The sequence below is a fragment of the Cynocephalus volans genome, chromosome X (genome assembly GCF_027409185.1).
Source record: "Cynocephalus volans isolate mCynVol1 chromosome X, mCynVol1.pri, whole genome shotgun sequence".
Taxonomy (NCBI): Eukaryota; Metazoa; Chordata; class Mammalia; order Dermoptera; family Cynocephalidae; genus Cynocephalus; species Cynocephalus volans.
Genome location: NC_084478.1, coordinates 142476441 through 142503259, shown reverse-complemented (window position 1 = coordinate 142503259; position 26819 = coordinate 142476441). Strand labels below are relative to the sequence as shown.

Below are 26819 nucleotides of genomic sequence, written 5' to 3'. Positions count from 1 at the left end.
GGGTCTGTAGACAGGAGGCCATTGTAAGGCTGGGGATAGGTGGGGGCGGCCAGAACCAGCCTCAAGGGTGTGGGAAGACCAAGTCAGGAGCCAGTGTGGGTGGGAACAGCCCTGGCTGTATCCAGCAGGTAGTGATAGGGTCCAGCTCTCTCAGGGCATTGGATCCCCTAGGGTAGGGGCACTGCTCTATTGGTCCTTTATTTGGGGGTGGGATAGCAGCTGTAAGAGGTTAGGCCTACTGGGCTCACAGGAGAGAAGGGACTAGTTAGCTCTTCTATCCTGGGGCCTGGAGTTGGGAGCCCAGTGTGAGGTGTACAAGCCCGAGGCTGGGGCCAAGAAGCCCTGCATCCATGGGCCTGGTCCTGGAGAAGGAGGTGGAGGGCAGTGGTTTCTAGGCGATGGGCTGGGAGGGGCTCTTGGGGCATGTGTGGTGCAGGGTGAGGGGAGCTGACCGAATGAGCCCCACATGTGGGTGGAAGGTCAGCAGGGGAGTGTGGAGCCTCTAGACACTCCAGCCGAGGATGGTAAGAGTAGAGGCTGCCAGCACAGAGGCCAAGGAGGTGGTGCCCGGGGCCCTGGCGGACAGGGGCTCCGTGTGCTCCTGCAGCCATGTGAACTCGTCCAGCAGGTTGCGCCGCTGCAGCTCTGGGCCCACCTTCTCGCGGATGGTCTGGTAGTAGCTATTCAGGTACTGGAGCTACAAAGGGTAGAAAGGATGACAGCTTCTTCAAGCTGAGCTGCCATGAGGCAAGGTGTTGGTGTCATCCAGTCCCCCGCTTTGCTACTCCAGCTGCCCACGTTGGTCCCCACAGGTCCCAGCCACCAACAGGCCTTAGGCATTCTATGGGGCTTTCCAGAGGCAGTTCCCCTCAGTGGCTGTTTAATGTCATAGTGATGTTCATGGGGGCAGGAGGTGGATTTCAGGCCCAGGAATGAGAGTAAGCAAGACAGGCATTAATATCCCCATTTTACAAAAGAAGAGACTGAGGCCCAGATTGGGGAAGGGATTGCTTATAGTTCTAGGCCTTGTAGTGGCAGAGCTTGGAGACCCAATGTCAGACTCCCCAGGGTTCACTACCTGGGGGTGGGGAGGCTGGTCTGACTGGAAAGCTTTCGAAGCTCTGGGGTCTCTGGTGAGCTGGGAGGGGTGCCCCAGTGTGTGCCTGCAGGTGCCACCAGTGTAGACCCTCCTGGGGGAGAGGCAGGGGCAGAGGGTTTTGGGGGTGTGGGGAGCAGAGGCAGGAAAGGCTCAGGGTAGGGAAGACGGCAGTCATTCACAGGCTTAACGGTAGGCGGCTGAGGGGCACTCACCTGCTCAGGGGACAGCAGGCTGACATCAATGAGGTTCCGGTCATAGGGCACCAAGGACACCACTTCAAAGGTCAGGTAGCTCCCTGGGTACTGGGAGTCCACAGGGAAGGAGGGTAAGTAGGAAAGTGAGGGAGGAGGAGGAACTAGGCTGGAGGGAGGAAGCGGGGGAGCCCTCCCCAGAAGCCCTGTGCACAGGGAGCTGATCCTTGTCAACCCTGGACACTCCAGGTAGGCCTTCCAGCGTCCCTTCTCTTAGCCAACCCCCTTGTCTATCACTTAGCACCCCACCTTTGATGCTTCCCCCTGATTCCTGAAATTTAGAGGAGGTGCATTAACAGCACTTAGGGAGAATGTCAGATGCGTAGATTCCGGGGCCCACCCCCAGACATACTGGAGGCAGGGCCTGGGAACCTACATTTAAATAATTTAAAAATAAATTATTGGGTTTTCCTGTCTATCTATCTATCTATTCATCTATCCATATATCTATGTATCTACTTATTAATTGATCTGTCTATAGAGATAAGTATAAAGAAGAAAGAAATATCCCTTAATTCCCATCTCCCAGAGAGCCTTTGAGTGTATGTGTTTAGGAAACTCAAAGATACACAGTGAAAGTTGTGAGTCTCCTCCCTACCCAGTTTTCTTTCTGAAAACATTTCAAGCACTATATTTATCTATATATGTGTACATCTTAAAAATTCACACAAAATGTATCCTATCATATATACTTCTCTGCACCTTCCTCTCCCCCTTACTTAACAGTAAACCTAAGACGGCATTCTGTATTAGCACGAGGAGATCTACCGCATTCTTTTTAAGAGCTGCGTAAGAGTCCGTAGTGTGTGGATGTCCCAGGGTTTATTTAACCAGTTGTGGATATTTAGGCTATTTCCAGTTTTTTACTGTTACCATCAATGCTACACATCAACATCACTGTACAAACATTTTGGTGAACTTTGGGGACTTTATCCAGAAGGTACATATCTGGTGGAGGGATTGCCCAGATGAAAGGTACAGGCATTTTTAATAGGTACTTTGCTAGATATTGTCGAACTGCCCTCCAGAAAGGTTGCACCAATTTGTACTTCCCCCAACAGTGTGTGAATGTGTCTGTTTCCCCACATCCTCACCGGTACAGGGTATCATCAGAGTCTCCAACTGCTGCCAATCTGACAGGCGAAATGGTGTTCTATTGTTTTGATTTGTATTTCTTTAAGGATGAAGTTGAGCATCTGTTCACATGTGTGTGGACCATTTGTGTTGATTTTAGTGAATTGCCTCTTCATGTCCTTTGCCCGTTTTTTCTGTTTTGCCTATTTTTGTCTTATTGATATGTAAAAGCTCATGGTAAAATAAGGAAATTCACCCTTTCTCTGCCATATGTGCTATATTCGTTACACTTTATTTTATTTTTGGCAGCTGGCTGGTACAAGGTTTGAACCCTGCACCTTGGTGTTATCAGCACCACGCTCTAACTAACCGAGCTAACCGGCCAGTCCCCATTTATTTTTATACACCCTATCCTGTTAATGTCACACATCTTTCACTTTGTTCATGGTATTGTTTCCATATAGACATTTTCTATTTAATTTAGCCTGCATTATCAATCTTTTCCTTCACGGCTTCTGAGTCTTGCATAGAAGAGCCCTTTTCTACTCTGGGATTATAAACGAATTTATATAGATTTTCATCTAGATCTTTTATGGTTTTTAAAACTTTGGTGCATCTAGAATTTTATTTTGGAGGTTATGCAGTTTAACCCTTCCAAGTGATTAGCCATTTGTCCCTCCTGCCCATTTATTGAATAATCTCTCTCTTTCTTACTGTTTTGAGACGTCTACTTTTTTGTAAACTAAATTCCCATGTTGTTTATGGGAATTAGAAGGTTTATTTCTGGACTAACTATTCTGTTCCATTGTCACAGCTGTCTGTCTCAATGCCAGTGTCATACTGTTTACTGTTTGCAGTAAAATCTGATAGTTCTAGTTTCCCTTATTGCTCGTCCTTTTCTGACTTTTCCCAGCCATCTGTCTTTGCATGTGTATTTTTACAAATAAACTTTAGTATCATTTTGTGAAGTTACAAAAGTATCCAGTTCAGTTAACATTAAAATTGAGGTTGTTGGGGGCTGGCTGGTTAGCTCAGTTGGCTAGAGCGCAGCCTTATAAACCAAGGTCACGGGTTTGGATCCCCATACTGGCCAGTCGCCAAAAGAGTAAGTAAGTAAGTAAATAAATAAATAAATAAATAAAATAAAATTGAGGTTGTTTTGAATTTATATGTTAACTTAGGAAGAAATGACATCTTCACAATATTGAGGCTTCTTTCCAGAGAGTGCCATTTACTTAAATCTTTTTTATGTCCTTTAGTAGAGAGTTTCTCTATGTAAGTCTCTTAAAGTTTATATCTAGGTATTTTATCTTTGTTGGTTGCTATTATACCAAATCTTTATTTCTAACAAGCTACCCTAACGTTTATTACATGCATTGTGAACCAATGATTTAGGGCAGGGATACTGATTCACTTGGTCTGAAGTGGGGCCTGGGCACTGGCATTTAAGAAAACAAAAAGCTCTCCAGATGATTCTAATATGCAAACGGGTTTGAGAAACTCTGATTTATGTAATTCCTACAGGGCTAAGAAAGACTGCAAATAAATTCATGTCTGCACATTAAATGCCCTTCTCCTTTGACCTTCCTCACCCCCCATGCAGCACAAAGTCACTGCCCTGCTGTCCACACCTCCAACCCATCTCAGTGGCACTTTACCTTGGTATTTGCTTCTACCACGAGGGCCACATCTTCAATACGGATCCCAAATTCTCCATCCTGATAGTAACCAGGTTCTGAGAGACACAGAGATGCTGGTGGCAGTAAGCAGAGGGAGGACCCAAGCCCAGTCTTCCTGTACCAATTGATGAGTGGCTGGAGGGTCCAGCCACCTGGCCTGCCCTGGCTGTTGACTCTGGCAGCCCTGTGACTTGTTAAATGCTCATTGTCTAAGCAGAGGTAACCTGTCGGGCCCCACATCCCCCACAGGTGCACTTCTGACTCATTCTTTCTCCCCTGTAGCCCAGTGGGGAAGAACTAAGAGTCCACTTGGATCCTGGAGGGACTCCCATCTTCCTGTGTGCCACTGTCCTGTGACCCCAGCATTTGATCAGTGACTTCAGAGTCTGGATGTACAGCTGGGAACCAACTTCCCAGGGCAGAAAGAGGGTAGGGGCTGAGGGGGCGTGGGGCTAGGGTGGGACAAGCCATTTGGGGCTGGGAGTAGGGCAGGGGTGGGGAGGTGAGGACGTGTGGTGGTGGAGCGGAGCTGCGCCCATGCCTGCTGTGCTCCCTGAAGGCTGGCACACCCTAGAGTGCAGTCTTGGGCTAGCCCTGCCCTGGGATGGGGTAGTGGGGTGCAGGGGCCCGAGAGCCATACCGATGGATGTGAACATGCCCTTGGCCATGGCAATGTTGTTGGACTGGAATCCCACTGGCCCTGGAAAGGAAGATATAGGTACAGTGTCAGCTCTCCTGTACTCACCAGCTTGGAAACGAGCAGGCTCTGGGGAAGGGCAGGTAACTGGGGGACCCCTGGGCATCTCTAGCAGCACTTGTCCACCACATCATTGTCTACCTGGGGCTGGTACACACCAGATTGGCTCTGGCTTTTCTTTCTCCCAGGTCTATACCAGTGGTCTGCTTTTTGGTGCTCTGCTGGAGGCTAAGCAGGCAGCAGGATTGGCCACCTGCTAGCATCCCCCACTTACCCGGTGGAGCATCACCTCCCACCAGCTGGGTGGCCTTGGGTGGGTCACGGTGCCTATGTGGGTCTTGGTCATTTCAATACCTGTGAAATGATCTACCTCCTTCATGGGAGGTGTCACACAGGGGGGTCCTGGAGGAGTGCTGAGGAGACACTTACACTCGTGCACACACAGGAAGTTGCCAATGCCATGGCCTGTCCCATGACCATAATTGAGCCCAACATCCCACAAGGCTTTGCGGGCAAAGGCCTCTACCACTCGCCCTGGAAGGGAAGAGAGATCACCCCTAGTCAGTTGGCTGTACCCCAGACTGTCCACCTCACTCCTTCCTGCTCAACTACCAGGGTGGTGCTTAAGGAGAGGGGCCCCTGAGCAGCCGCTAAGCATGCAATGACACAACGACATTGGGTTGGAATGGAGAGGGGCTGATGGATGAAGTTAGTGGCTCACTGGCCAGACCAGCCTCTCACCATCTCCAGCATACCACACATTGTACCTATGACCTGAACTGATGACTCTACTACAGTTTCTCCCCATCTGTCAGGGTTTAGCACTTTGACACTTGTTTCTTCCAGGAATCCTCCCGTGACTGCAGCAGTCCACACTAATCTCCCCCACCTCTGAGCACCAGCATTAGATGAGGAGGCAGGAGACCTGGGTTCAAGGCTTGGCTCTTCCACTAACCCTCTGTGTGACCTGGCAAGTCACCTTCTCTCTTGAGGCTGGATTTCTCATCTATACAACGGATGGGATGATGATATAATCTCTGCCCCACTAGCCTCCCAGGGTGGTGGTCTGATTTCCGTGAAATCAGGGCCTGAGGCTCCAGGTCCAGCCTGGTCTCCAAAACGTACCTGATGTATCAGCAGGAAAGATGAGTGTGGACAGATCGATGTTTCCCATCAACACTCGGGTATATGCCTCCTGATGGAGAGAGGAAGAGGTGATGTGGAGGACAAGAGGAAGGGCCGGAGTTGCTTCCAGCTGCTTGGCCCTTGGGCATGCGGGTTTGGAGGCCCAGTCCTGTGCGTGTGTTGGTGGGGTGGGGGAGGTGCATTCTCATGTGTGGTTGCCCAGGTTCTGGAAGATGGCCAAAGGAGGCTGAGGGGGACCTTCCCAAAGCTGGGGTTCAGTCCATGTGGTTCCCTTTGGCTGGTTCATTATAACGTGCTGATGGTGGCGAGCCGAGGCCGTGATGGTTGGGGGTGGCAGGCACACTCCCTGGGATGGAATCCCGACTTGGCCACTCATAACACTCTGAGACTTTGGGCAAGAGACTTTACCCTCCCTGTGCCTCAGTTTCCTCACCTCTAATGGGATAACAGTACCTAGCTCCTAAGGCTGTTGGGAATGGTCGGTAGACCAATGTGCATAAGATGCTGCAAACAGTAAATGCGCATATAAAGGCTAGTACTCGTATTACTGTACTGTGATCGTGATCATCCTTTAGTTTTCGTAAGGCCTGAAATTTGGTTTGGGGACTGGTAATTATTGGGCAGGTCAGCCTTCCTCTGTCAGAGGACGGAGGTAAGCTGACCGTGGTGGCCTCTTCTGGTCACTCCCAGAGGTGATGTCAGTCTCATGCATGGTAGCCTGGGGCAGTGGACTCACCCGCTAAGCTGTGAGCTCCTGGAGGCCTGGACAGTGTTGCTCTTCCCTCTCTCTCTGACCCACAGTCTGCATGCTGAGTGCACGAATGTAGCTCCGTGCTCCACCCCCGGAAGCCCCTCGTGCACAGAGACAACGTCCCAGCCTCTGCCCCGGCTGACAAGCCCTCACGGTTTCCTGAACACCTCCAGCTCCTTTCCACCTCTGAGATTTGTTTGTGTTGTTTTCCTTCACTTGGAACTCTTTTCTTCCTCCTTTCTGCTGAGCACAGGGCCAGGCACACAGACAGCACTAAAGAAGTATCTGTGTATTCAGTTACTGAAATAGGATGAGGATAAGCTTGAACTGAGGCCTTGCTGGTGGCCTGAAATATCTCTGGGGAAGCAGCAGGGAGCATGGGGCTTTCTGGCACTAACTTGTGTGACTTTGGGCCTACCACTTAACCACTCTGGGCCTCAGTTTTAGCCTCTAACATGAAAGGGCTCTTGGTGGAGTGATTGCTTGGATGTCCCCTCGGGGAGGGTGGGAAGGGGGAATCTGGGCCCAGTGCCTACCTTTTGGAAAGCAGTGGGGGTGCCCCAGTGGACTGTTCTGGTGATGTCTGTGGTGCCGTCCCTGTGAAGAAGGGAAACCAAAATGTCCAGCTCTGCTGACCCCTCAGGAGTGGGGGCCAGGGCCTGTGCTTCCCAGGTGTTTGCCACTGGGGTTTGAGCAGCAGGGCTGGGATGGGGGCGTCTATGCAGGAAGGGGCTCTGCAAAGCTGTCAAAAGTCACTATGTCATGTGACCATTGTGAGATTCCCCCATGTGCACTCCTCCTCCCTCATATTGCCCATTCTGGCGGTTTCGCAGATCCAGGTTTCCTTGGGTCAGGCTGGCTCTAAAAGCAAGGCTTCTTCCAGGCTTCCTGGGAGGCAGGAGGGGATGGTTTCCTTTCTACAGATGGGGAAACTGAGGTCCAGAGAGATAGCATGATCAGAACACTCCCACATTCAGAGAGTTATTTAGCATTCATAGGACACTTTTGCAGTTCCCTGGGAAGGATGATCTCCATTTCACAGATGAGGCAACTGAGGCCGGGAGGCTCAGTGAAGCCAGGCCGGAAGCAAGCGCCGACTCTCCACACAGTTCTCCGCAATGTGAGCACGGATCTGACCCAGTGACTTGCTCAGAGTTTCAGTAAAGTGAAGCTGGAAGCCAGAAGATCTGACTCCCAACCACCAGGATGGCCTCTGTGATCACCCCTGGGGGCTCCTCTTTGGGAGCAGGTCACGGGGTGTAGTGACCTTCTTCTTCAGGAGAGAAGAGGAAGTGAGGTGACCATTTCCCCGGCCTCACCCTACTCTGAGCACACCCGGATCCAGCAACACCCCCACAAATTCACTTCCCCTTTGTGCAGTGGCCAGCTCAAGGACACACGGCGTGGAGCTGGTGACTAGCAAAGGCTGCTAAGCTGAGCGCCTGCCCCGCTGGCTCCCGAGAGCTGTGCACCAAACCAGTGAAGAGCCTCTGTCATTAGCACATTCACCATTTCCACCAGATAGAGGCTGGGAAACCACTTGGAACTACTCCTTGCTCCTCCATCAGTTGAGCACACCCCTTCCTTTGCCCCACCCCGAGCTTCCCACAGTCCACTCGCTTCCTAGATGAGACAGAAAAATCCTTCAGGTCAGCTCAGCTCAGGGGGAAAGATTGGTCACACATTTGGAAGGAATGGGGTTAGCCTACTCTGCGTGGCCGTCATGTCCGAGTGTTCAGGTTGTGCACTGTACAAGGGTAAAACACCCATCTCTAATCTGACATGGTTACCTCACCCATGAGGTGGGAGAAGAGGGGGACTGAAGAGTATGTATGGTGGTGTGCGGGCTGTGTCCAGCGTACGCACGAGTCGGTGAGAATATGAGTATATGTATCTGTGCAGCCAGGCGGGGCTGCTGAGTATAATTGTTCAGACTGTGTAAAATATGTGGACTTAAAAAAATTTTACTTGAGCAAGGGGAGCCTTTTCCTAATTCTCATAGAAGTGTTGCATGGGCATCCCCACTATTCTAGCCTCTGTGTGTTTCCCACTGGGCGGGGACCCCTCATGTGTGAAAATGGGAAGGATGACCAGGGTTCATTCCATCCAGGTCTCTCCTATCTCAGATGAAATATCTGTGGCTCAGGAATGGGAGGCTTTGGCAGGCTCTTGGTTGGCCCAGGATGTCTGAGCTGAGACAACCAGGCCGGGGTGGGGGATACATACCAGTATTGCCCCCCAGAATCCAGCAGGTACATCTCGTCTGAGGACAGCTGGCGGTGCACCTCCTCGGTTGGGCTGAGAAGGGGAGAGAAGGCTGAGAGAGAGCAGCAGCCTGGCCCTGCACTGGGCAGGGAGGGGGTCCTGAGTGAAAGCAGAGGAACTCCCCCAGCCCTGGGGGTGGGGCCTCCAGGCTCATTGCCCTGGGGACGTCATGATCTCCCAAAGGGCCCTGGGAGAGTCCTCAGAACACATCTGTTTATCCTGCACCTGGCCGAGGAAGGCCCTGATCCCCAGGAGAAAAGAAAAGAAAGAGCCCAGAATGTGGGAGCTGGGAGAGTCTTGGAGAGCCGTAGAGAGCACTCAGTCCAGCCACCTCCTTTTACATAAGGAGAGACAGGCCTACAGAGGCAAAGGGGCTTGCACGAGGCTGCGTGGTAGAGCACGGAGGAGCTGGGCCTGGACCCGGATGCTTCGTCCAGCACTCTCTCTAACTTCCTGCTGCCTCCGAGAGCAGAGGGCCCCTGAGAAGACAGGGCACAGGAAGGGAGGGTACTTCGAGGGTGGCGCTGGAGAACAAGAATTGGGGCAGACCTACCCTGCTCTAGTGGCGGGGAGGGGCAGGGGCAAGGCAGCTGAAGGCACGGGAGACATGAGGGAGGCAATTCTGGGGTATGCCAGGCCCTCCCTTGGAGGGGTATCTGACCCCTCCCTACTGTGCCCATGCCAAGCTGAGGCATCTGATCACCTTGGCTCCCCAATTTCATCAGACAGGCCTGCACGGGTTTGTTTTCTGTGGAGCCAAAATGTGGCTAGCCTACATTTTGGGCCTACCTTGGTTGGTTCAGGCTGAGTGAACAGGCCTTTCTTCACGTGAACTTTAAGAATTAGCTGACATAAATAACTCACAGGAAGCCAAGGAAAAAGATCCAACAGGATCTGGGCTTCCCCTCCATGACCCTCAGCCCTGAGTGCTTAGAAAGTCCCAGACTCTTGGGGGGAGAATTGCTCAGGCCTTTTAATTTTGAGGAGACTCCCAATCTCAGACTGAGCTCCTCCACCCCAGCCTCCAAAGTGCCAAGGACCTAAAACCTGAAATGTGGACTCAGGTCCCACAGCATCCCCTCGGCCTTCCCCCACCCCCTGACCCTGTCTCATCACTCTGCGTACACAACAGGACCCCTCCAGAGGGCCCTAGAAAATTCTTTCTCCTGAAGTACCTGTAGTGGGCCAGGGCAGCATTCAGGCCACTAGCAGAGATGGTTTCGAAACTGGGCCCGGCGGAGTACTCTTCTTCTCTGGAAAGCACAAGGCAAGGAAGGTATGGTCAATGAATGGGCTCAGGAACTAGGCTGGGTCATATGAAGATCACATGAAGGTCACAGCTGCCTCTACCTTCAGCTAGATTCCATTTGGTTCTGTGAGCCCCACCTCCTGGTTCCGTCTCCCCAAGAACTGTCCTGTCACTTATAGAGCACTCAAGATCAAACAAGGACAAACTGTAGATACCAATTATTCCCCCTCTAACTCCATTTCACAGGTAGGGGGGAAGAAACCTAGCTCCCTGTATCTGAAAACTGCCCCAGCCCCAGAATGGCATTCTGCACCTTAAACAGACAGTCTGCCCCCAGCTTGGGCCAAGCATGCCCTCAGGAACCAACCAGCCCGCTTGATGAGTCAGCCTCCCACAGGGCGAGCGAGCCCGTGTCTGAAGCAGACGCTAGGGGGCGCTGTTGGGTAGCGCCCTTGAACTTGTCCCGCTTTCAACAGGGCAAGGAACATACATCCAACGCCCACTGTCCAGCTCCTCGACCACCCAAGAACCTCTCACTCCTTGTTGCAGAGAGGTCCCCCAATACAAGGAGGACCTTCCTTCCCCTTAAGTAAGGCGACCGGTTCCCCTTATTGGGAACTGATCCCTTCCCTGTCCCCACCCCCACACTAAATGATAGCCAAAAAGGACGGCTGCGGTCCTTCACCCTCGGAGCTTGTTCACGAACTCTGCCCCAGAATACTCGTCCACCGTGCCTTTGGGCACGTTCTTCTCCAGCCACACCAAGTACCGGATCACGGCCACAGCATCCCGCACCTGGAGCCGGGGAAGCAGAGAAGCGGGCTGAGGTACGGTGGCAGCCACGGGCTCCGAGATGGAGGGGATCAGACGGCTGCTCTGGGATAGGGAGGTTTAAAACCACGAGGGTTTGACTGGCTATTTGACAGCAAAGGATTCTCATTCATGTTGATATAAGATCATAGTATGCTCCTGTTTTTAAAAGATACTTATCTTTTAGAGATACTGAAGGGTTGACGGCAGAAATGATAGGCTATCTGGGATGTGCTTTAAAATAACCCAGCAGCAGAGGGTGTGGTGTGGAGGGTAATGACTGCGGGGCATAGATGAAACAAGATTGGCCAGGAGTTGATGATTGTTGAAGCTGGGTGATGGGGACACCAAAGAACATTATACTATTTTCTCTACCTTTGTGTATCTTTGAAATTTTCCGTAAGAAAAAGTTTTTAAAAGTGAGATGATTTATCCTAATCCAGCCCCTTCTCCCCCCCCCCCCCCCACGAGCCATCCTCTTGCCAGGGTGAGGAAATCATTACAGCTAACACTTATTTAACACCTAGAATGTGCCAGGTGGTGCTCAAAGCAACACACACACACACACACACACACACACACACACACACACACACACACACACACACACACACACACACACACACACACACAAGTCCCACAGCAACCCTGAATGGGGGTTTGAACTCAGACACTCTAGCTCCAGGGCCGACTGTACTATACTGGGAGGGTGGGGGTGGGGTGCCATGGTGCCTAGGATGTGGTGTCCATTTCTTTGTTTCATTGAGGGTCTTCTTCAGGCTCCTCTGGAAGCCTTTCCTTCCTAACCCATCAGACCAGGAGCTCCCAGAAGGCCACGTCGGCCTGTACGTGGACTTACGTGGCTGGCCTTGAGGAGGGCCTGCTCCTTGCTGTTCTTCACCGCCTTGGTGATCATCACTGGGGAGTAGGTGTCTTCAATGAGTTTTTGCTGTTGTGGCCGGGGGGGAAAAGGAGGTCTGAAGGCACCCTCCAGGGCCCAGTTGTGTTTTCAAAGGACTGGCCGGAAGTCCCAGCTGAAGTGAGACTTGCCGCCCTACTGTGGCAATGTCCTCTCCTTTGTGTACTTTCTAGCTATGCAGGTCTTTGCTAGTCTTCCATGTCCAGCTTTACCCTCTCTCCCTCCAGGAAGGCTTCCTTCATTAACACTGCCCTGCTTGGCAGCTCTCTCCCTGTCCCTGGATTCCACCAGCACTCTGGGACCAACCAGAGCCAGGCCTCTGTCAGTCGATGGGCTATTCTGACAGTTTCCTGTACATAGCACAATAGCGGTCATTTACTGAGTTCCCACCGTGTGGTCAGCCACTGGGCTATACATGTATGCACTATCTCCTTTAACTCTCCACAGGGCAACTCTTATGAGGTTGGGACTCTAATTGCCATTTTATAGGTGAAGAAACAGAGATCCGGATTGGCTAAGCCGCTTGTCCAAGGTCATTGCACAGCCAGTTAGGGGCAGAGCTGGGATTCAGTGACAGGTCTGGCTGACTCCAAAGCCTCTGCTAGACCTGGCTGTCTCTCTCTAACTTGCTTGACAACTTTACGAGCTGTCTGTGGACAGACATCCCTGTTTCCTCTTTTTCCATCTCTTCCCAATTAGGCCTAGAAAGGAATTCACTGCAGTTGCTGACTGACCGGCTGACTGAATGGCTGAGGGGTTTGGGCCCCACTTTACGTTGAGACTTATCAGGCTTGTAGAGGGATTGGTGCCTCGCATGGGCTGGGGCCTGGCAAACCCACCTCGGGTATCACTTCATAGAGCGCATACGTGGTATAACTGGTCCCGATCCAGATCTTCACGTCTTCTGAGGCATAGGCCTGGACACTGTCACGAATTTGACTGTAATCCTCGAGTTGCACACACATAGGGCCTATGCAATCGGAGTTCAGGTACTCCAGGGTCTCGGAGCTGAAGCGACTCTTGTTTGCAAATAACCTGGGTGGGAGGAAAGGCCGGGAGGCTCCTGAGCGTCTGCTAAGGACAATGTAAAGGACCTGAGGCAGACACAGTCCCTTTGTTCCTGGAGGTCAGAGGAAGCCAGCACCAGGGAGCCAAGCGGACCAGATTTGGCATTCGAAGGGAACAGAGTCAAGGGGTCAGGAAAAGTCAACAGGAGGTTTCCTAGAGGGTCCTTCTGGGGCAGGCACCAAGCTCAGGGGCAGCTTGAAGGCTGTATATTGGGGTGGGATCAGGTGGGGAAATGAGAGCAGGGAAGCTGGAGGAAGTCCATGACAGGACGCCACGGAAAAGCCGTACCTGATGGAGGAGTTTGTGAGCAGCGCATAGGAATAGAAGAAAGGGTTATAGGGGATGTCACTGCTGCGAAGGTTGAAGAGCCCTGGGAAGAGAATTGATGGGAACTATTTGAGGCTGATCTGCCTGAGGCAAGCATTTCTGACACCTTTGCTCCACTGTTTGCTTTGGCCCCAAAAGATTACCAGCAGCACACCCGCATCATTGGCCTTTGAATGTTTTTCAATCCCATTGGGGGTCCTTGAGATGCTGATGAGAACTATAGACCTTTTTCTCCCCCAAAATGCAGATACCCAGCAGTTGGCACACAGTTTCAGTGGGTTCCCAGAATGTCTGAAACCTAGCCATAAGGATCAGACAAGAAGCTCTGAGCCATGCTGGGACAGAGTAGGGTCGCAGCAGGTGCAAGAGCTGGGAGTGTCAGTGCTCTGGGATAGTGGCTAGGCTGTCAGGAGGCGCTTGCTGGTCCTTTTCCCCTTAATGAGACAGAAGCACTTTGCCGCCATGGTAAGTCCATTCCTCTGGTGGCCAGTGGGCTGGTCCCAGCTTGCTTGGGGCTCTTTGGCTTCTTAATTTGTAGATGTGAGCTCCTGCCCCCTTACCCTTCCTAGTTCCTACAGGCCATGGCCACGGAGCTCTCAGGAACCAGTGGGTACATGGCTGCTTGGGGAAGAGCTCTGTGCTGTAGGGCCCAGGAGGCTTGGGGACTTGGGGACCTATGTCTGCCAACCCATACTCACAGGCTGTCTCCTCAAGCGCCGACAGAAGGATTGCAGTTGGGGCATTTTCGTGCGCCTGCATCTGGCTTCGGATGTCTGATACTTTCTCTTGCCAAGTGCTCCCTAGAAGCAAAGGAGCCCAAAGAAAGCATAAGTGATACACATTGCCTTTGGTTCCTGGGAGGGCTCCCTTAGGGTAATAGTTTTGGATTTTTAAAAAACACTTTCTTTGAACAAACTCTTACTTGTGTAGTCATTCATTAATGATGTGGACCCAGACTGGGCTCAAATCCCGGCTTTGCTATTACTTAGCTGGGTGACCTTGGGCAAATTATTTAATGCCTCTGTGTCTCGTTTTGTGCATCTGTAAAATGTGGATGGATTATAATAATAGTATCTGCCTCAATAGCGTTGCTGTGAGGAGCAAATGAATTAATATTGGTAAAGCATGTTGTTTTAGTCTGTTTTGTGTTGCTATAACAGAATTACCTGAGACTGGGTAATTTATAAAGAAGAGGGGTTTATTTGGCTTACGATTCTGGGACAGCTGCATCTGGCATGGGCCTCAGGCTGCTTCGACTCATGGCGGAAAGTGGCAGGCAGCCGGCGGGTACAAGCAGATCACATGGCGAGAGAAAGCAAGAGGTGCCAGGGTCCTATAAACAATAAGCTCTCGCGGGAACTAATAGAGCGAGAACTTACTCATTAATCCTCCCTCCCCCAGGGACAGCATTAATCCATTCATGAGGGATCCGCCCCCATGACTCAATCAGTTTCCAGTACTGCCACATTGGAGATCAAATTTCCACATGAGTTTTGGAGGGGACAGCACATCCAAACTCCATCACATGTAGAATGGTGTCTTGGCATAATTTGGCAAGTCTGGTATAACTTTATGATCAATAGATAAGCATGCAGAACAGAGATCAGGAGAGCAGCCCTAGTTGAAAGGCAAAGGGATAGGGTTGGGACTATATTCAAGCCTCTCCCCTGCAGTAACCCCAGTACTTACTAAGTCACGGATGCTGGGCTAAGCACTTTGTGTGTGTTGTTTTAATTTTTACTTGCCCTGTTTTACAGATAAGGAAACTGAGGCTTTAGAGAGGTATAGTGACTTGTCTAAGGTTTCATAGCTGCAAGAGGTGGAGCTGGGATTTGTACCCAAGTATGTCTGACTACATGGCCCAATTCTTAATCTGTACAGACACTGTACTGTCTTGCTAACATTGTCAGTCTCCAAACCTGTCCTTAAACTCTGTGTCACAGTGCTAACTTTTCCAAGATGTGTGTATCCAGGTTCTAGGACTTTAGTTCCTGCAAGGCATATAAAAAGTCTGCCCCTAGGCAGGACTAGGAATTTGCTGGCAGAAGGTCATAAGCATCAAGGGTCCTAGCTGGGCCCAGATATGAGCATAAATGATTTTAAAAACTTTATGCAAACAGGTAAAACTATTTAACAAGAGCCAAAGCTTTGGGTATGATACACATTTTTAAGGCTTACTTTATTGTGGTAAAATACACATAATGTAAAATTTTATCATTTTAACCTTTTTAAAGTGCACAATTCAGTGACTTTAAGTACATTCACAAGATTGTGCAACCATCACCATCTAGTTCTAGAACATTTTCATCATCCCCAAAGGAAACTCTGTTCCCATTCAGGAGTCACTCCCCATCCTCCTCTCCCCAGCCCCAGCAAACCACTAGTCTATTTTCTGTCCCTATGGGTTTGCCGATGCTGGCTATTTCATATAAATGGAATTGTACAATATGTGGCTTTCTCTGACGGGCTTCTCTCACTGAGAATTATGTTTTCAAGGTTCATGGATATGCTACATTTTTGAGAAAACAAATGAAACCACATTTAAATGGTTCAGTGCATACAAGTATCTTTGAGTATTCTAGTAGCTAATGTTTCATGTTCTGCCCTTGGCCCTCCCCCTGCCCCCCTTAAAACCTGTGAGTGGCTGGACAGAAAGTCTCTCTCATCTTCCCTATGAGCCTGTTGAAACTGAACTGTTCTTGGGCTTCCAAGCCCAGCTCTGCTCCAGATGGCTTTCCCTTGGAGACCAGCAGCCTGTGATGGCTCGGCATCCCCTCACTTGTGGAAAGTGACAAAACCCATGTGAATTCTCTCCCAGTCCCTAGAAAGTTTTTTTCCTTTTATCTCCTCCTTTTCCCAGCATAACTGTGACCTTCTTTATCTGAATGAGATGAGTTTTATTTATGATTTAACAGACTTGGATAGCAAGTTTCTTTCAAAACTGTGTCAAGATGCAGAAAGAATGATTCCGCAAGTTACATAAGAAGAGATAAAGAAAATTGAACACAATTTTCATTTGTTTCATCATAGCTGCTATTTTGAAATGTCCCTCCTGCTTTTTTGACTCCTTTCCAAACAAGAAATGTGCATGGAAAGTGGCCTCTTGGATTGCTCAATATTACTAGGAATCTGAGTCCATTGGCTCATTCAAAATTCCTGGGCAGCTAAGAAGGGTGGTTGGTGGCCAAGACACTGATTCATAATCTGTAGACTGGTCGCGGTCAGGATTTTAGTTACTACTTACAAGAATCTTGGAGCATACTGTTCTTTTATGACCTATTTAGATGGCGTCAAGGTCAAGGTTATTGATGCTGGATTTTTTGGGGTCAGTTAACTTTCCTTTGTGGTCCAGCCAAAACCTGAATCTGTGCCACAGACTGATCCCAAACTTAGTTATTTACTTCCTCTGTCCCCCGCCCCAGCCCACCCGACCCCAGTCATCTCATAAATCTAAATTCCTCATCACAAGAGGGCCAGAAGTAAAGGTTCAAATGATTCAATACGAAAAACAAGTTACCATGTCTTTTCTTTCTTGAAAGGGGTAGGTTTTTTTTTCCCCCCATCTTTTTCTCACTCCCTTGTTTCCTCCCTTCCTGCTCCCTCTTGCTTCAAATCCTAATGCTCCTTATTTCAGCATATTCTAAATATGGCCTGAGGACATTTTGACTCAGACTCTCTGAGGGGAGGGGGCCCAGAAATCTGCATCTTCAGCAACCATCCCAGCTGACTCGGGTGTGCACTGAGGTTGGAGAACCGATACTTTGGTACCTCTGATGATGAATTTTTCAGCCAAAGGAGCAGCAGCAGGGACTCCTGTTGCTGCAAGTGGGGAAGGAGAAACGGCTTACTGAATCACCTGTGAACGCCTCCTGCAGGGCATAAATAGGTTCGCTTGGAACCAGGGGCCTATCTGACCCCCACGCCAGGTCCACAAGGTTGGTCGGGATGGACACCAGCTGTCTCTCAGAGTCTTGAAGGCCCTCGTCATAACTCTTCCAGGTGTCTGCAGAGATAGGAAGGAGTCACCTGTCCCTTGCTCATTTCTACCTCAGGAAGAATTACAATCTGAGCAAAGTGAGTCCCGGTCCCCCTTGCCATGTATTCCACTCCTGCAGCCCTAGCAGTCTGGCCCCCCTGGAATGTATGCACCCTCCTCTTTCTGCTTGCCAAGCCTGACTGCCCTGAGCCTACCCTAACACTGTCAACTGGCAATTGGCTAAGTTCATAGTTTGAAGTGCCATTGGCTGTGGGTAGTCCCTCTTTTGGGTACTAACCATTTTAACAGGGCTTCAGTGACACAGTCCAAAGGAACGATGATGTCCAAACCATTGGACAGGCTGGAAAGAAGCCAGTTCAGAAGTGCAAGCCTTTCAGTACATATTCATTAGGACTCTGCCTTGGGGGGCAGGGGCTGGCTGTTTGTCTGGGTCTAGAGCTCAGGAGCCACTGTTCCCAGGAGCCTTTTTTTACTCTGATTTTTTACTCCAATTCCTTTGTCCTTTTTAGGCTACCTTACAGAAAAGAGCTACCAAGCGATTCTAGTACCATAACTTGTAGAGTTGCAGGACGTAGAGGAAGGTTCTGGGTTCAAGGACACCCTGGCCTATTCATCCACTAAATCTTAATGATTCACTGAGTCTTCTAGGTTGGGTCTCTGCACTCATGAACTTCAAAATATTTGTATTCATTCTTTTAAATATATTTTAAGGGCTGGCTGGTTAGCTCAGTTGGTTACAGCATACCCTTGTAACGCCAAGGTCAAGGGTTTGGATCCCCCTATTGGCCAGCTCCCGATAAAAGAAAAAACAAAATATATTTTAAATACACAATCCATGAATACATCCTTGTTGCAAAATATTCTGCAGCCACAACTTCAAACACTTTATAGTCACACTACCCCTTCTTCTACCAAGGCATGTTTCTTTATATCCTAGGGAAGCTGTCACCCTTGTTGACATGGACAGGGACTGAGGGAAGAACATACCAACAGAGAGGAGGAAGGGGTCAAAGCCGATACGCTCTCCTGTGGGAATCTCAGCGAGGAGCCAGGTGACAATGGGAGTGGTGCCAACTGAGAAAAAGATAGAAAGGTCACCTCCAGCGCTAGCCCCAGTTCCTCCAGCCAAGCTTCTGCCGGGGACAGTCCCGCCATGTGTGTCCTTCTTGATATTAGCCTTGATATGGCCTCAAATTTCCCGAGCTTCCACAGGGGCCCAGCATGGCTTTGCATGCACCTCCTCACCTATACCTTCTCAAACCTAATCTGGGTTCCAGGGCTTGGGGGACAAATCCACGTGGCCCTTCTACCTTCCTTATGGAGCTCCCAGTTGCAGTCCATCTGCCGCTCAGCCTGAATCCAGTAGCGACTGTCAGTCCAGACAGCTGCTTTTTCCATGGTCACCACCGCGGTGCCTGGGGAAGAACAGAGAAACTCGGAGGTGAGGGTGAAGGTGAGGAACGCGGCTTTAGTTGTGTAATACAGTGCTGGCTCTGAGAATGTCACAAGGGGCTTCTGGAAAGAGTTTCTCTCCTCCTTTGGAAGGAAGTGAGGTAGGAGATGTTAAAAGAGCTGGCAGAAAGGGTGTCCTGGGTCAGGTGCCTCTTGAGGGGGCCATTAGGACTCTTAGCAGGAGAAATGGGGTCTGCTTTTGGCAGTCAGAAGAGCTGATGCTGCATGTTTGTGCTCTCAGGCAAGGTGGGACTCAGTGCCAAGACTCGGTGGCTGATAGGGACGCTAAGTTAGAGGCTTAACTGAGGATTGGTGGGGAAGACAAATCCAGTGACTTTGGCAAAGATAAGGGCCTGAGGTGGGTGAGGCAGGGCAGCTTGAAGCTCAGGGAGGAATATTTGAGGATCAGCAAGGGAAGCTTGGATTTTACTCAAAGGGCCAGGATCAGGTGGGAGGCTCCCTCGGGAAATGGGACTCAAAGGGCCGCTATGTTTGTGTCTCATTTGGACATGTGACGTGATGTTGTCCTTAAAAGGACCAGCAAAGTAAAACTTTGTCCCCAAATGAGCCATCATGTGAAGGGAATCAGTGTACCCCTAGCTAGATGTGGCAGTAGTAACTATCTCAGGAATGGAGCCCAGGGAGCACTGGACCCGGCCTGGCTGTGAGCAAGGTAAGGAAGCCAGGAGGGTCATTGGCTCCATTTCTGCACGGAAGTGTGGCCACTAGGCTATGAGATGTGTATCGGGGGAACCGGGTGGCTTCCAAAGTGGTGGAGGGGAGAGAGAGAGACAAGATGGGGCCTCTGGACACTAGGTTCTGGGGATCTGGCTGCTGAGGAACTAGTCAGACCAGGTCCTCTGTGTCTGGATCTACTAACAGAAGAAATGAAGGCTGGGGAATGGCTGTCACCTGCAGACCCTGTAAAGCCTGAAATCCATGCACGTCTCTCATCTTGTGTGCCGAGGTACTCGTTCTAGGAAATCAATAACACCATCATTAGCCTTTTTCATGCAGTCGGGCTGCACATGGCAGGCCCCCAACCACATCCCAGTCCTTTCTGTTTGGTAAGCTCCAACCAGTCCTACAACCAAATAAACAATGACACTGGGCACCTTTCCCAGGAAGCTCTCTGTAACTCCCCCAGCCCTCAGCATCTTCCCTTCCTTTGAACAACTATATCTCTCGGAGTTTAAGCCCCACTGCCCAGAACTGGACTCAGTGTTACACTGGACTATTCTGCCAGGGAGTCTTGTCGCCTTGACGAGGATGTCAATTCTGTGCAGTCTAGGATCATGTCTTTTGGTTTTTTCAGGTTCTTTCCTCCAGCTAGCCCCTCTCCCTCCCCAGTCTAGCACAATACGCTGGGTACATCATAAATAACTTCTGTGGAGGTCATTTATGTACTTATGTACATTATTGTATTTTGATCCTCATAATCCTTGGAAACAGATCTCAGTATTCCCATTTTGCAGAAGAGAAAACTGAGGCTTGGAGAAGTTCAGATACTTACCCAAGGTTCTTAGCTCTTTCTGGCAGGTGGGAAAACTAGTTCAAGCAAGATCATTGACACTGAAAATGCCTTCTCTTCCAACTGGGCTGGGGTTGGGAAGGTGGATGGGGTGGAGGTGGAGTCAGTGGTGGGAAAGGGTGGAATGGGCCAGCAGGGGAGCTGCTTTGGGAAAAGTAGTTCTTGTTCAGACTATCCTCTTTCCTGTCTGCCCTCCCCTACCACCTATACTCCCACTTGCATAGTCCAGGACTCTGGATCATTTCACTGCTCCATCCAACAGGTGATGGGAAGACCTGGACCAGAAGGAAGCTGAGAGTTCTTCCAGTCCAATTCCCAGCTCACATTCTAACCTCCTAGGGTAAGGGTGCCCTGAACATTCATTCTGGATCTGCCATCTAGGAATTGATCAAAATTGATTCAGAAGTTATTTACAGTTTCATTTCTTGAGGTCAAGGAGATTTGGCAATGTCTTCCCTCCTCCATAAGGGAATATATTCTTTCAGTTGCCCTAAAACTACTGTGCCCAAGCTTTCCACTTCCTGCCCTTTGCCTGTCATCTTCTAAGTCTTAACAGCCTCCTATTGTGCCTGTGCTCATAGGCTGACCCATGGTAGTGGAGGGGGCGAGGAGGAGAGGAGACATCCCTCACCATGTGGGTATCCGTGTCTGGGATGATGTAGGCAGAGAGATTCTGGTTCTGCAGCTGCTGGCGAAGGGCTGCGAGCCGCTCTGTAGTATTAACCGCAGTAACTGGAAGATACTGACAGATGACAGGAAGATGCCGAGACACACACAAACCGATACGCACACTGCTTAGAGGAAATGATGCCTGGGCCCCCAACCTCCAGAGGAGCTATTAGCCTCTCCTGAAGCAGGGGTTGGGGTGGTTAGGCTGGCTTGGCCCTGGGAGGGGTTGGGGTAGCAGCTGATGTTACTGACTAGTCTAGATTCAGATGCCTGGGCTGAGCGGAGATGGAGGTGTTAAAGAGCTTGGAGAGGGACCCCTTGTGACAGTAATGGGACCTGAGTCTGGGATGAGGGTGTGGGTGAGAGCTGCAGGGGTGTGAGCTCTGGCACTGGGCCAGGCCATGGGGACAGTCCCTCTTTGGATATTTTGTGTTAGAGTTGCCAGATTTAGCAAATAAATATATAGAATGCCCACCCAGTTACATTTGAATTTCAAATAAACAATGAATTAGGTTTTAATATAAGTATGTCCCATGAAAGATCCTCTCCAAGCCAGACATTTCTTTAAAGGCCATTTTCTTTTTACAATGAAAAGCTTGTTTTTTTTGTTGATGTGTTTTGCTTTGCTTTCTACTCAACGATATGTCCACGTTTGTTTTAATATAAAAGCAATGAGGTTCACCTGCCCACCTGCCTGCCCCAGTGGTCCCATAAAGTTGACACTGCTAGCAGACCTACAGCGTTTATCCTGTGGCTTAGGGTCCCACTAGCGTGCCCATCCCTGCTTGGAGAGGACCTTTAGCCTTACTCTGGTTACGGAAAGAATCACTCTGGTCTCCAGCTGGGAAGCTGACCACCGATCCCCTTCAGCTCCTAGCTGCGGGGCCTTCTCCTGTCTTCACACCTGAGGCCTCGCTCTCTTGCCATTCAATTGGCTCTTCTAGCCTGTCTTCCTCCTTCTTCCCTTCCCTGCTTCCCTCTTCGCTGTTCCTGTAGAATTTTTGTTTTCTTCCTTCACATTTTCCCCCTTGCCTCTGCCTGGGCTCAGCCAAAGGCCAGCTAGGGGACTCCCCGACCTCCTTCCTCCCCCTAGCAGGGCTGCCCAGGCCCAGGCCAGGGCAGAAGTAGATAAACTGCCCCGGGAATGAATGAAGGGGAGAAGAAGGCACCGCACCGATGGGAGGGTGGAGGGGACTGAGTGGGGCGCGGGATGCTCGACAGCTGAGAACCTGCAGCCGCCCTGATGGGTGTTAATAACAAACAGGGACCACAGAGTCCGGAAATCAGGAGACAGGCTGGGAGGGGGAGGGGCTAGCGACTGAGCCAATGGGGGCCGGAGAGGACGACGGGGCGGGACCGTGTTGGGGGACGGAGCCAGGGCCTCACCGGAGGGCTGCTTGAACAGTTTCTCACGTCGTCTTGTTCAAGGTCCACTGCCTTTGGATGGCCCCAGGCACAAGCTAGAAACCGGTGGGGGGAGAGGGGGGAGGGGAATCCAGGGTCATCCGGGAACCAGATAGCTCCTAGAGCGCAGGGACATCCTCCCTCAGCCCCCTTCCCCTTCCCGCAGGGCCTCCATCCTTAGAAACACACAGTACTGACCAACTCTACTTGAGGATAAAAATAATCATATTACATAAGAAATCAGGCTGAATTGGATGGCACCCTGGGCCACAATCAAAAAAACTTGTTTCATCGACAACTGATTGCCCCTTTTGGATGGGTTTTAGTGCTCATTAAATCAATTTTTTCTTCTAATCTAATTGGGTCTTTTCAGGGTCTAGTGAAGTGGAAAAGTTGTGTGTAAATTAAATTTTTGTAATCAAATTTTCTTTGAAATGCTCTAGAGGATCTCGCTAAATAATCACCCCCCACCTTCATTTGAGCCTTCTACAAATCTAATTTTATATAATATATTGGGTTTACTTAAATTCAAGGCCCAATTGTACCATTTCTTACAATCCAAATCTCTGCCTCACTAACATTCCAGGCTCATTTTAAATATGTAAGACAGCAGTCTCAGAACAACCTCATCCCCTGGTGGGAAAAGGTAGATTAGCATTTAAAGAGCTCCTACTGTGTGCCAGATACTGCACTTGGCAACTTATCTAAAGTTGATGCTTGCAACAACCCTATGAGGTGGGTATTACTGTTCACTGTCAACAGAGGAGGAAGAAGCTCCTACTGTGTGCCAGATACTGCACTTGGCAACTTATCTAAAGTTGATACTTGCAACAACCCTATGAGGTGGGTATTACTGTTCACTGTCAACAGAGGAGGAAGAAGCTCCTACTGTGTGCCAGATACTGCACTTGGCAACTTATCTAAAGTTGATACTTGCAACAACCCTATGAGGTGGGTATTACTGTTCACTGTCAACAGAGGAGGAAGCCAAGGCTCAGATAGGTTTGGTAACTTGCCCAATTCTTGACACAGTGAGTCAGTGGTAGAACAGGGATTTGGACCTAAGCCATCTGAATACAAAAGAGGGGGGTGCCCTTTCCATCCACCCACCCTGCCAACCACAGGAGGTAGGCCCAGAAAGGTTGGTGCCACAGAAAAGACAGAGTGTATGGAGACCTAGTTTCCAGTTTGGGCTCTGCTAGTATCCAATGTTTGCTCATTAGATCACCGAGGACAAACATTTCCTAAGTTCCTATTGTGTGCCAGGCACTGGGCTAAATCCTCCAAACTCTGTACTTCTGTAAAAGAGGGAATTGGATTAGATAAAGTCCTTTCCCTCCCCGAAAGTCCAGTAGTCTCTGATAGTCCTTGCCTATACCCTCCTGCCTTGTGGGGGTGATTTCCTGGATGGGAATGAGGGCCTGAGTATGGGGAGATATTACACTTTTTCCATCTGAGTGGGTTGAGCTTCAGATGTTAGAAGTGTGGCTGGGGTCTAACACCATGAATGCCCTGCCTGGCTATCTTGGTCTCATAACTTCAAGGGGGAGATGAGACCCATACTGTTGATTTAAGAAAATGAATGTTCATTTCTGTAGGAAGAGATCTCTGGCAAAATGGTGGCACTACACTAAGATGCCAACATAAGAAGCAGGACACAGCCAACCCATGTCCCTGTGGACACCAGGATCTGCTGTTCTCTGAGGCTCCAAGGTTGCAGCACCCAAGAACAGATTCTACAGCTGAATCACTCTGTGGTCCCTGACACAGGGCCTGGCATTGGGGAGGTGCCCAGGAACTGGATGCTGAATGAATGAGCAGGGTCCTGGTGACCCAAACCAAAGAGAAGGGAGGAAACAGGGCACTGGAGGGGTGACAAAGACCCTCTCCTTGACCAAACTTTAGTTAGGTTCCTCTGAGCTCTCTTCTCAGCTAGGGCTTGACCTTGGCCTTCCATGTCCGTCCTGCCCTTACTGGGCCTGCATGCTCAGTCTTAGCAAGAATCTTGCTAAGTCAGTTTAGAGAGAACTCCCCACCCTTGATATCCCCCCAGGCTGCCTTCCAGAAGAATCCTGTGAAGTCAGTTTATCAAGAATCTCCCTACCCTGGATGTCTCCTCTTAGTACTTTTTTACCCACTGAACACCTGCTCTGCTCACTGGCTACAAATCCCCAGCGGTCTTTGCTGTATTCGGAGCTGAGCCCCATCTGTCTGCCCTGTTGCTGCACTGCCCCTATTGCCATATTGTAGTCTTGAATGATGTCTTTCTTACCATCTTAACAAGTGCCAGAATCATATTTTCTTTAACAGGGAGGAATGGAAAAGTGCCCCAAAGACTGGCCCTGAGGTGCCTCTTCCTCAAGACAGAGACCAAGGGGGTCTCTGAGAAAAAGAGACCATCTGGGCCCCAGCCCTCACTCCACCCCTTTCTGAGCCCGGAGGGGAGAAGCCACAGCTGCTCTCCAGGAGAGGCCGGGATGCACATACCACAGAGGAGGACAAGCCAGGGGCAGCAGCCCCAGTGAGCTCGGGCCATGGGGTCTCCAGATGCTGGTGCTGGGTGGATGGAGGGACTGGGGAGAGAGGGCAGGGCTGTTTCTCTGGCCTCTTCCTCCAGGCCTTTCCTGGGCAGGAACAGACGGGGTGGGGGCTGGCGATGGGAAGGAGGCGTCTGGTGGATGGAAAGTCCCCCTCAGGTCTTTTCTTTCCAAGGACTCTGGGAGCCAGGGTGGGCACAGGAGACTTGGGCTGCCCCAGCAACCTGTGCTGGCGCCAAGTTGCCAGGAGTAGGGTATGAGCCCGCCCTGAGCAGAGTCCAGTGATCTCTGAGACAGAGGAGCAATGCTTGATCTCGATCAGCCTGCTACTCGCAGCAGCCCAGCCCCAGCCACTCCCAAATTCCATCTGCCTCCCTCCAGCAAGCTGTTTCCCATTAGCTCTCCCACCCTGGAGTCTGGCTACAACCCTGCTTTGGCCTTGGGATGACTATTTGCCCCTCCTCTTCCTCCTCCTCCTCTTCTGAGCTGGCGTGTCTCAGGAAAAGCCGATGTCCTCTCTCTGTAGCGTCCAGGAAGCCCCACTGCTCCCCTTGGGAAAGTTGGTTGCAGCTGGAGAGTTACTTTCTTGAGCTGGGGTGTGTCCCCCCTTTGCAAAAGTGCCACCAGCCCTTCCCTTGAGATCCTGGGAGTCCCATTCAGCTGCACATTCTACACCCTGGGAAATCCATGCTGTTAGGGCCACTTGTACCCGTGAAGGAACAAAGGTCCAAAGATGGCCCTATTTGGAGAGAGCAGGGGATGCCACTGAAGACGGAAGAAGACCCAGAAAGGGGAGCTTGGGTGATCGTAGAAGACAAATTTGGTTAAGTAGAAATGCCTTCTGCTGTAGCTTCTAGAACAGGGATTTGGTTATCCTGCAGTGCGGGTCACTCCTAAAAAGCACGACTCCCCCTGAGGGATTTGGACCATAATCCCGAAAGACACAATCCCAAATGTTGAAATCCCAAAAATCGATAACCCAAAAGATCAAAATCCTTCAAGTATAAAATCCTGAAATATCACAATCCTGAAAGATGGAAATCCCAATTGTTGTCCAAGGTCAACGGTTCAGATCCACACACCAGCCAGCCACCAAGAAAGCAAAACAAAACAAAACAAAATCCTCATGTTGACACCCTGAAAGCCGAGTTCTGGGGAGAGGATTAGTATGTTCTCAGATGTGTGCACGATAGGCGCATCATCATGTCAGGTGGATGTTTCTTTCTTTTTTAAAAGTTTTTTCCCCACATTTTAGAATTGTCAGCATTATTTTTTACAATTCACTATTCTATGTATTGCATTTTAGCATCATTTCCATACATTTCCAATCTATACACTGGAGATATAGATTGTGTAAAAACTCTTAGAGAGTTCTAATTCATTTTATGCATATTTTTGCAAATTTGACTCCATGAAAGTTCGTTACCACTGTAAGAACCCAAATGCCCCAAGGGATCACACCCTGATCCTTCTCAGCCACACCCACCCCAAGCCCCGTGCGGTATGCTAAGTAGGGATTGTATTTTAAGCCAATCAGCCTTCCCTTAAAGCCCTATATATATGTGTGTGTGCTGCCTAATAAACGAGCTCTCTCCGGTGGATCGTCAACTGCTGTCAACTCGTCCTTTCATTTGGTGCCGAAACCCGGGACGGAGCTTCTCTCGAGCAGTGACACTTTTTGGATCGCAGCGGCAACACCTTCCAAGTCACCCCTCAGGGCTCCCTCGAGCTGTAACACTTTTCGAATCGCAGCAGCAGCACTTTCCAAGTCGCCCCTCGGGAACTCCGTCCCGCCAGGACCGGCCTCCCTTCCACCGCTCACCATTGACAGTCCACCCTCATCCATTCTTTTCGGCGCTGGCTCCTTCCACTCACCACCGGCTCATCATTAGGT

The 26819-nt window shown here is 50.2% G+C and overlaps 1 protein-coding gene across 1 annotated transcript; it reads right to left on the bottom strand.

Annotated features, from left to right (window-relative positions):
- Positions 1-502: 502 nt before the first annotated feature.
- XPNPEP2 (X-prolyl aminopeptidase 2) lies at positions 503-24924 on the bottom strand. The gene is made up of 21 exons (XM_063084220.1): positions 24876-24924; positions 22371-22444; positions 20947-21057; positions 19697-19760; positions 18643-18747; positions 18320-18406; positions 17192-17338; positions 14034-14135; positions 13297-13378; positions 12780-12975; positions 11881-11970; positions 10897-11006; positions 10138-10215; positions 8924-8995; positions 7234-7294; positions 5926-5995; positions 5230-5334; positions 4744-4803; positions 4083-4159; positions 1312-1401; positions 503-697 (listed from the first exon to the last, which is right to left on the bottom strand). Exons 1-21 carry the CDS (start codon positions 24922-24924, stop codon positions 503-505), a joined length of 2025 nt encoding a protein of 674 aa, XP_062940290.1.
- Between the last annotated feature and the right edge of the window lie 1895 nt (positions 24925-26819).